The 10,891-nt window shown below is 39.8% G+C and overlaps 1 protein-coding gene across 1 annotated transcript; it reads left to right on the top strand.

The window, feature by feature from the left end:
- Positions 1 to 615: 615 nt before the first annotated feature.
- On the top strand, positions 616 to 2,833 carry LOC111838313 (ras-related and estrogen-regulated growth inhibitor-like protein). Its single transcript, XM_023801158.2, has 4 exons — positions 616 to 1,091; positions 1,313 to 1,366; positions 1,453 to 1,529; positions 1,722 to 2,833. Exons 1-4 carry the CDS (start codon positions 953 to 955, stop codon positions 2,136 to 2,138), a joined length of 687 nt encoding a protein of 228 aa, XP_023656926.1. The 5' UTR covers positions 616 to 952; the 3' UTR covers positions 2,139 to 2,833.
- The last annotated feature ends 8,058 nt before the right edge of the window (positions 2,834 to 10,891 follow it).

Genomic DNA, 10,891 nt, shown 5'->3' with positions numbered 1-10,891 from the left:
TCTATTAGACATTGTTTCACTGAAAAAAGAGATCGATGCCATTAATTTCTTTGGCAGAATATCATGCATCAATTACTTTTCAAAGCAAAGAATCCAGTTCTCTGAAATGGCTATGCTGAGTATATAACACAATTTGCCCAAGCATTCAAACAATACAGAGTCAGTTATACGTACCCATGTGCAGATTCATGCAGTGTAACAGATCTGACTACAGATGCTAAACGTTAACGCGAAAATGTGTTTAAAATGAATCACTATGGACTCAACCATGCATTTAACAGTACTATTTAAATCCCATGGTTATTTGCCGCCAGATATAAAATGTACAATTTAACATTATTCAGATGGAACAAAATAGATTTTAGAGGGTCATAAACAAGTGTTCGTAAAATAACGGGCTAGTACACGAATATATATATATATTTCCCTGTTATTAGGTATTTAAACACAGGAGGGCGCTAATTCGTTCAAACAGTCCCTTTTATTTAGGAATGATTTCGTGCCAGACCAATTGCTTATAAGTTGGCATAAAATTCTTTGTAATTATGTACAGTAGTTCGACCTGTAACATACTTACAATGTTATTCAAAAGGTTCAGGGGAAAATATATTGTTTATTTTATAGGGTATAATTCCTATCGCTTCTTTAAACAGCGTATAAAAGGTATAATCGTTTAAAAAATGTTGAAACTTGAGTGCTACTTCAAGTCGCTGTTGTGCTTTATGAAGTTACAATAATCTGGCGTGTACCGTTCATTTATTACCCATTATGAAAGAAGTCTCGGCCATTCAGTCTCACTGAAGAGACTCTGCCTTAAAGTTAAACTGGCGTGTTATTTACTTTATAAAATGTAATTCATCCAGTTGGATCACCTGAGCTTCCCCCGAAGCAAAGTCCGCCCATCCTCTATAAATAAGCCACTGCGAGTCAGCCACTCCATCTAGAGTGAACTATGTGTAGCAACGGTGAGCTGCAAATGTTTGCTGAGGTTAATTGCCGTTCTCACTATAACGGGAAAGTAATGGACACAAGCCAACAAAAAGTGGACGTCAACATTTTATTAGTTGGAGCAGAAAATGTTGGGAAAACTGGTAAGTACAGACGCCTCTTACTATTCATTATTTTTGTGTATGAATTAAGTTGTTGAGCTACTTTTTGAAACGCAGATGGCGTTCTTTTGTCCTCGCACCATCATTTCCATAATAAAACCAGAGTTGACGTGTAGTGACGTGCATTTATTGCTAACGTTATCCAAAGTTAAGATAACTTCCAGGCCTTAATGAAAATATAATCTGAGTTCTCCTGTTTTCAGCGCTAACGGTGCGATTTATCACCAGAAGGTTCATCGGTGAATATGGCGATATAGGTAAGTATTTCAAATGGTTAAGTTGGAATCAGTCACTTTAAGTACTGTTGACACTAAGTTCAGTGTTGTTCTTTCGCAATCCTCAGATTGGATCTACTATCATAGTGACAGAATTGATGGCCGGGACATTTCTTTCAATATCTGGGATTCGATATATGCTCGGGTAAGGTGTGGATTCTTTGGAATATTTTTTTTTCAGTTGTGGAAAAATAAACATTGAATTATTAAACACGTTTCCCGGTGTTTAGTGGGCTAATTAACACTTGTATTCTACACTTGGCCGTAAATTCTTATTCATTGCTTGCATGTTAGTGTATCAATAACCTGATCACAACAGTAACCTTCTCTGATTCAGAGCCCGGGGGCATCTGGACGCATCACCGAGAAGCAGCTCCAATGGGCGGATGGTTTCATTTTGGTCTACAGCATTTGTGATCGTTCAAGCTTCAATGTGGTGCGCCAGCAGCTGCAACACATCAGGCACTGCAAGAGTAAGATACCAGGGAGCGTGCCTGTAATAATCGTCGGCAACAAGCGCGACCTGCAGCATCGGCGCACGGTTTCCAGCGAAGAGGGTAGACTGCTCGCCCTTTCCTTGGGGTGTGGCTTTTTTGAGATCTCCGCCGCCGAGACGTACCACGGCGCTCTGCTGGTCTTCCACGAACTGCTGGATCTGATCCGCGAGGCGCGCGCCATTAAAAAGGAGACGCATGGGATCAAGGGCATCGTCAGGACTGTGTCTGCTGTCTTTGGACGGAGAAGAACTGAATGATTTTTTTTTTAGGATTTCGACTTAATGCAAGTTTTATTAGCTATAAGGCTGCGAGTTTTATCTGTTGAGCACATCTTTTATCAGTTCATATGACATGTGAGTGGAATCCTGGGTTTTCAGATCCAGTGAGTTCATTTTACATTTTATGCCAGGCTGATAAATGATTCACCACTATCTCCGGCATAATCTCGTTAAGCTGCAGTTATCTCTTCATTAAGAAGCTTGATGACTTGGTAATATTATGTAGTATTCCCAGGCAACATCGTCTTAGTGGATGCAACAGGATCTGTCCTACTTGTACTTCACTTTAATTCTGCCTTTAACCTGTTTCAGTTGTAGCCTTATTTCCATTGTTGTACAGGCAGCATTTTGTAACGTAACTACTGTGTAGTGTTTGTCATTAGACAGGGTATATATAATTTTGGACTGAAAATTCAGTACTGCACACAAGTGGACTGAATTTTCAGTGTCTCTAAAAATGTGTTGAATACATTAATGTGTGTGTGGGTCCTCATAAAAGCCATAAATGAGAATAGTAGGCTGTTCTAGATGCTACATTCCATCTAGAGCACAGACTTGGTAGCTGGGTTTTGTGCCTTAATACTTGTTTGTGTACCATAATTTTGTATGTGTACATATTACTGAACTAAATTATCAAATGTATTTTTAAAATAAAACCTAATTTAAGTCTCAAATCCCTGCTCTTGATGTATGTGACACTAAACATTTTCACTATAGGACATTCAGTAGATAATGTGAAGGCATGAGTTGCGTTTAAAATCTATATTTTGGCACACTATTGGAACAAACATTCTGTTGAATGTATGGAGAACCTGGAGGCTATAGCATAAAAGAAACTGACCCTTTCCACCCATTTCCTTGACTTTTGAATAGGTACCCAAACTCTAAATTCTCTGATATCCTGTAAGTTATAGCACCTGCCATAGTTGTACAAGGAATGCACAGTAGATACTAAAGTCAATTGAGGGGCCTTCAGATACTCATCGTTTATGAGTCTGTGGCCATGTCTACAATAAGGAGACTGCTATACAAATTTTGTGGCAGTAGTAACCTATAATGTCTTTTATGCCAATATTGTCAAAAATAATTTGTATCATACTGAAACATTGATACACAGATTTCTCACAATGTCAGATGTCAGCTAATTTATATTACCAAATAACTAATTTTGGAAACTTTTGTTGGTGTGAATTTTAAATATACAAATGAGATACAAAGTCTCATCGAGTAATAAGGCCTTCCTAGCACGACCAGTCGCTCTGGAGAGAAAACTACACAGACTTATTCCTATCTATGTAAAATTCTTTCAAAGTTCCAAATTTCATCTATACCCATATGTGAAACATTAAATTGTTAATGCACTGAACATAGGGAGTTACGGTAGATTACCTGACACCTGTCAATTATTTTCTGTTACATGAGTGATTGGTCATATTCAGGAGACAATAATACATGTTTGCCCATGAAATATACAACCTGTAAATTGCTATGTTATATAAACAAAATCATGTGTCTAGATCAGGGGTCTCCACAACTTTTTTTTTTTGTAGTGCGGACTACCTCTAAAAATAAATAAAATCTGGGGACAGTAAAAGTGGAAGGGCTGGAGGTTGGGGTGGTGACAGGAGGTTACATTTTGAATTCTTTCACATCCATTCTGCAGTGCGGCGCTCATCATCCAAGCCTTTAAATAATGCTGCATTCGACTTGAACTGAGAAGTCGGAAATCCCAAGCTCCTACTTGGAAATTTAAATCAGAACTGACGTCAGAATTTTGACTCGGAAAGTCACAGGTACCTTTGCGACACTGACCTCAGAATTCAAGATGGCTGCGGGCATAGTTATATACTGTTTATTAGAATGCATGTCTTATTTTTGTTTCATTAAAACAGTGATACACACAGTACCGTCCGGCCGCTATCTATGGACATGTGGCTATGATGTTTGTATGTGCAAAATACAGCGTAATGCATTATTATCAACTGATATTGCTAACAATGGCTAATAATGAACCTGACTAGAACTGGGGCCTGTTTCAGATAGCAGGGTTTCTTGCTGAGCCGTATAACTGGTCGGATTTAAGGAGGTCTGGGCTAATTGTGAGTGAACGAAGAGAAAGAGCATTTAAACTTGGGTACCTTACATCCAACAAGTTGTCCGACTGAGCAAGAAATCCGGCTTTTTGAAACAGGTCCCTATATTGCTAAATGGCTTTCCGACTTGTACTGGAACACGGTTAACTCAGGCGTGACATCATTCCCAGCTCCAACTTCTGACCTCCAAGGTAAACGGAATGCAGCATAAATGAAACACACACACTGCCTGTGGCTTCCTAGCCGTCAATGCGTCAGTGACCACATGTACTAATGCAACACCTAGGTAGTGTATTAGTACTCAAGCCCAGTCTGGCTCTTGACACCACGTTTTCACTTCAGTCTTGTCTCAGATCTGAAAGTATTTCTACTTGGTCTTGAATCGATCTTGGATTACAGTGTCTATGGTACAGACTCATAATTTTAGAGCGAGACGCAAGACCAAAGATTTTCTACCACAGTGATACACTTTCTTCTACTCCTCCCATAATATACGCATTAATAAAGAAACAATTCATAAAAATAATAATATATATATTATTCACCTTCATTGTACACCGATTCATTTCATTTACTTTTTAAAAGACGGTCACAGAATGCAACACCAGGCCGACTAGTTTTACTTATACTCAGACATACAAATCATTTCTGTCCTGATGGGTTTAAAACAAAATTAAATAGGGAGAAAACTCTTCTGTTCTGAATAGAGTTGGCACCTGTTCCCTATATTATGGGACTGGTATGCTAGTAATGTTGTTTTACATTTCAAATAAACAGGCAATATAAATTAGATAAGGTTAGCAGTGATATAGCGTTTGGTATTTAACATTGCTTGAGACTGTCTTGTATAAATAATAAAATTTGAATTAAGCACAATTAAAACCATGCTGTCAAAAATGGACTTGACTTGGACTTATCTTGGTCCTGACTGGGTCTCGGTCGCCCCCAAAGTTTCAGTCGTGATTAGGTTTTGACCCCCTGGTGTCCTTTCCATCACTACCTCTGTGTGTTAATAAGGTTAGTAAAACAATGCAGCAATTAAACATGTTAATTGCTGCAACAGTGTGAAGATGATGCTCTGATTGTTGCAAGCAACTAGGAATGCCAGAAAGATCAACCAGTTGAAAGATTGTGATCAGCTGGTTGACGACCACTGATCAAGATGATTAATGAATTTAAACTGAATAACTCCTGGGTCACCATGGCCCTACTGGCATAATGAAATGGAGAGAAATTAACCCTAAACCAAGGTCCCATCTCTGAATCCCACAGCAAATGGTCTATCAAAATTATTCTTGATAGACTGACTCGGTTACAGTTAGGGTTACACCCCTAGCAGCGGTGGTCTTCATGCCATCTGTGTCTTTACTGAAGCCTGGCTTATATTATTTTTTTTTAAAAGATCAATAAAAATGAGCTCATCATTATTCTTTAAAACATGTCAAAGAATAATAAAATCTAAACAATCTGCTCATCTGTAAAGAGGTGGCTAATATTGTTGCTGGGCTCCCAGTCCTTGAGGTATTTCCTGGCAAGGGTAAGTGTATGTTTGCTCCGAAAACACCATTCAGCATTAGAATATACTGAAATAAGCAATAATAAAATCAACAAATTTCTTCTTTTCTCCAAAAAGTTACTAATATCTTGATGGATGGCTAGAAGAACACAACTTAGGTTCCCATAACACTTCCCAGAGGCTGCCACTCCAAATGTATTCCCTAAATGTCACTCCAGCTCACTTCATTCATTCATTCATCTTCTATACTGCTTGTCCTATGCAGGGTCTACTCAGGCTATGAGCGCAAGGCAGGGAATAATCCCGCATCAGGTGCTAACCAATGGCAGAGCACACTCGCATACCATTCACTCATACACCATTCACTCACACACCATTCACTCATACACCATCACTCACACACCATTCACTCATACACCATCACTCACACATCATTCACTCACACACCATTCACTCATACACCATTCACTCATACACCATTCACTCACATACCATTCACTCACACACCATTCACTCATACACCATCACTCACACATCATTCACTCACACACCAACTTCTTGTGCTAATTACCACATAGCTGTTCAGCTGAATAATTTGTGGTGGAACAGGGAAAGAACTAAGCTACACAGGGCTGCGGCCCCCCAGGACTGCAGTTTGACACCTCTGCTAGTGGAAATTGAACAAATACATGGGTATATTAAATGGTAAGTGTAAATACTGGAGCAACTTTTGCAGCGGTTTTTAAATGGCTAAGCTTACACGTTGACAGACATAGAATCATAGTTTTAACATAAATTCCTTTGACAGTCTAGGAGTTGTGCACAGTACGGTATTGGCTTCATAGGATGTTCATGCTCTTGCTCCTGCCAGACATATTCTTCCAGTTCCCTTAAATCACTCTACAGTAAACAGTGTATTGAACAGGAGGCCTGGGGCACTGTAATCGATTCCCATGGAATGCAGTTTGATGCAGCTGAAACTAAATGTTACTTTGCTGAAGCAATTTCAATGAAGTACACCTTTTAAAAGAAGCATGGCCCTAGGGCTGAGAAGTAATTTCTAATTTTTTTGCGGATGATACTATATAATATTTTCTGTTTTACTTATTTTTACTTCAGTTTCAGAATCTTGCTTTGCTAAATGAAACGACTGGATTTTTAATTCTTTTTCGATTATTTATTTATTCATTACAATGAATTGAATAGTATTTTTGTAACAAAAAAAAAAATGCCTGTATTTGTGTAGAATTAACATAGAAAGTTACAATATGAACAATTCTTCTATCCATATTCCCTAAAAATGTATCCAGTACGGGGTAGTAGTAGCCTGGAGCCAATCACAGAATGGAAGGGTACCTCCTGAATTAGCAATTATTGAAAACAAAAACAATGCAATCTTTATTTGTAGTATTAATTCAAAAATAATGCTTCGAACACATTACATTGTTTTATCAATTTGCAGTACCTTATGTGAGGCCTGGTTTGCTTCTTTTACGGTTGAGCCAACACAGTCACAGCTAAAAATTTCTGCTCATAGTTGATGACGTACTTTTGTGGTGTGTGTGTGTGTGTGTGTCTATGTTTTCCTTTGCTCTCCTCCTTTGGCCAACTTCATTATACTATGAGCCTTAGTAGTGGTTGAGGCCAGGCCAGGTTAGAGGCCAGCATTTCAGATAAACTAGTAGGCCTACATGTGTGCAGTGGTGACTTAATGGTTAGGGAAGTGCACTTGTAGTTGAAAGATTGCTGGTTTGAATCCCCGACCACCAAGGCACTGCCCCCAAGCACTGCTCCCCGGGCGCTGAATTAGCTGCTATGTTGCAGTGTCACATATGGGTTAGATGCAGAGGACACATTTCGTTGTTGTGTGCCATGGTGTGTCAACAATGACCACTGCTCTCTAATTCATACTGTGCTCTCCTGACACTGCAGTCTCTGTGGCAGGGCTGTAGGTTTGGACCAAATCAACCCCTAAACACACAGGGTACTGCCTTCCACCTATACCCAAATTTATACCTTTGTTCTGGGGGGTCTGTTTTCGGAGATGGCATGTTCTATGAATGAGGCTGGTAAGGTTGGGACTTTGCATTGGTAGTTTATGTGTTTAACAGGATTAAACTATAACTAAAGCTAAACAAGCTTTAATGCACCCTGCCCAGCCGCCAAAAAGCCGACCTTAGACCAGAGCTGTACTGGCCATCTGGCATACTAGAAATTTTCCAGTTAGGCCAGCAAAATTCATCATGTGGGACCCCAAAGTTCAGGGCTGATGTCTTCAAAGAAGTAAATCAATTAATATGTTTAGTATTCTTGTACATTCCTGTTAAGTTCATAAAATCCTATTGGAATATAACCTTTCATGACAAAGTAGGGAAAACGTTCTTTTTTTACCCTCACTGACTCATCTGGTGCTTTTAAAAAGCATGAGCTCATGGCCAAAGCTTGAGAAGGTAGCTTGTTAATAAAAAGATCCTTGGTAACCCCTTTGAACCCCCCCCCCCCACCCCCCAGTGTTCTCCATAAATATTCTGGTCCCCTGCAGAGTTCCTGGGAGGTCGTTTGCTGGCTAATCATTGAACCTATCGAAATAACAGGAATGTTGCCCTTGCTGTTCTCACCTTCTGCTGGTGGATGACTGGCCCCCCAAGAATGTTGTACAAGTTATAATATGTTTCCCTTTTCTCACTCAAAAATGCACATGCACCTGCAAATGGACAAACGTACATATACATACACACCCGTATACATACAAGCACCTAAAAATCCAGTTAGACTTATATACACAGAACCTACCAATGGACACATATACAGACTCATGCAGAAAAATACACCTATAGAGGCATACAAAACACACAAGACACACAAAAACAGAAATACATATACATATACCTATCAATGCTTCTGTAAATACATATTCACAGACACTCAAAAATGTGCTTCCAACCTCCCAAAAAAAATAACGCATTGTCAGGCTCAATGTAAAACCAAATGTCAGAAAAGACATCTGCATAAGCAAGTCCAGTATGTCACTTTTTTGTCCAATTTTTGTCTGGATATCAGTGACATTCCAAGAGCTGACCCTGTGGGGGTGACATGACACAGGTGAAGAGCTGAGGATGTGCCGGGTGCAATGTAACGGGACTGACCCTCATCAACCAGAGGGAGACCAATCTTGGTCCTCATCAAGGTGGCTATACAGAGATAATCTCTAACGTGTGCATTTTCAACGTGTGCTTTATTCTGACCGGTGATTCAGTGGGTACCATCGTGGACTGACATTTTCTCCATGTTATTATTGGTTCCTTCCAAATGTTCTGGCTTCCTGTCAATTTAGATATTCAGTTTAGGCAAATCAATTACTTTATATTGGCCTTGTTGTGACGCCTCATCCACACTGTCCAATACCTCATGCCCCGCGCTTCCTTGCAAAGCCTACAGACTTGCTGCCCCAGTAATTCTGAAAATGAACAAACTTCAACCTATATCCCACTAAGAAAAATAATGATGCCACCAGTATTTACATGCTCTCTTTCAGCTTTGTCTGTTGCTGATAAGGCCATAGAACTGCAAGGATCAAAAAGGTTTCTATTTGTTGTAATAATTCACCTCACCTCTGTACATTTTAATAAGCCTTGACTCTAATTAACTGGAATTCTTCCAGGAAGCCTGATGCATTGACAGATGCACTGATGGAAATGATCAGAATAACAGTATTTTTTGTCTGGTTCCGCAGAGAAGGAAATAAAGTGCAAGATGTGGATTTGGTTATTATGCCCAATGCACCCCCAGAGTGCTTGTTTGTGTGTGTTGAGGGCACCTAGGGATGGTGTAGCTAACTATTAACCGACCGCCCCTCCAATAGCGTGAGTGTGAGCAGGGATGGCCCAGCCCTACATTCCAAAGCAAAAGAGTAAACACATAGAAAGAGTAAATATGTAGACCCGGAAAGTGTCACCTGGCCTCACCTAGGGGACGGCCATTCCTGTCATTCCTGGGGGCCAGCATATCCCTCCCCTCCCCCGCACAGCATTCCACCCGTGGCAAAGCCACCCCCCCCCCATTGTCACACTTCATCATTACAAGGGGGCATTCATCCCATGCCAACACACCTGTTGGGTTCTATACCCTCCCTCATGAAGAGTGACTCTCTAAATGAAAAAGTACAGCTAAGATTTGGACTGTGAGTTAATATAAGCATTACTGTGCTGACATAATCTGAGAAAATGTAAAATAACTGCAAAAACTAAAACAAATGAATGCACATGTCTCTGTGATCTGGTAATGGAATTGTCTTGTCCTGAAGGTATATGTTCATCCTAGGGATGTTCTTGGCCATTTAAAAAAACATTACATGCTTCTACAGTAATTATGTTACTATGAGAAAAGCCTGACGTTCCTTTGGGGTTAATCTGACCCCAGGGTAAGCGTGAGAGATATAGGCTTGCTGGGCATATTATAAAGCCCGCAACAGCAAATTCACATTTGGTGTGTGTCTCCTAAAGCAAAGCACAATCCTTTTGGTGAATATGAACTGATTTTGAGAAATGCTTTAACTCATTGTCTTTTGTGTCAGTCTGTAACCGCCAGTCTACTAAACTGTTCTGGACAGGAGCAAAATTTCCAGCCTGTGTTAAAATGATCTCAAATATCATGCACAGTAAATGAAAACATTAAAATGGACTTTTAAGCTGCTTCATCAGACTCAGATCCACATTCTAAAAAGCAGCACAAATTAATCATGATTTTATAGAAATTGGGTCACAGCAATATGACAGAATAAATAACAATCATGCAAATTGGTGTGACAGTATAACACCTTCACCTTTAGCTTGTTGTTAGTCTGCATGTGACCTCAAATTTTCATCATCACATTTTTCATCCCCATGAAAAATCATTTACAGTGCACTAAGCACCCCTCAGCACTGATGTCATCACATGCTTCAAGTTAGATGGGAAACGATGCTTTATTTGCAGAGGAACAAGTACATTGGAATGTTTTTTCCTGCATAACCCATTTGTTCTTCTTCGAGATATGCATATATAAGGATGAGAGCAATGCTTGGGGTCTAAGTACAGGGTCAGGCCATTTTTGCGGCATCCCTGGAGCAGGATGACCTGCCTGT

This window comes from Paramormyrops kingsleyae, chromosome 23 (genome assembly GCF_048594095.1).
Source record: "Paramormyrops kingsleyae isolate MSU_618 chromosome 23, PKINGS_0.4, whole genome shotgun sequence".
In the NCBI taxonomy this organism is placed as follows: Eukaryota; Metazoa; Chordata; class Actinopteri; order Osteoglossiformes; family Mormyridae; genus Paramormyrops; species Paramormyrops kingsleyae.
The sequence above is the reverse complement of the archived record's forward strand: the minus strand, read 5'-3'. Positions and strand labels throughout refer to the sequence as shown.

Coding starts and splice junctions, on each gene's coding strand:
- LOC111838313 (XM_023801158.2), top strand. CDS start 953: ATGTGTAGCAACGGTGAGCTGCAAATGTTTGCTGAGGTTAATTGCCGT. Junction 1,092..1,312: donor AGAAAATGTTGGGAAAACTG/GTAAGTACAGAC, acceptor TCCTGTTTTCAG/CGCTAACGGTGCGATTTATC. Junction 1,367..1,452: donor CGGTGAATATGGCGATATAG/GTAAGTATTTCA, acceptor CGCAATCCTCAG/ATTGGATCTACTATCATAGT.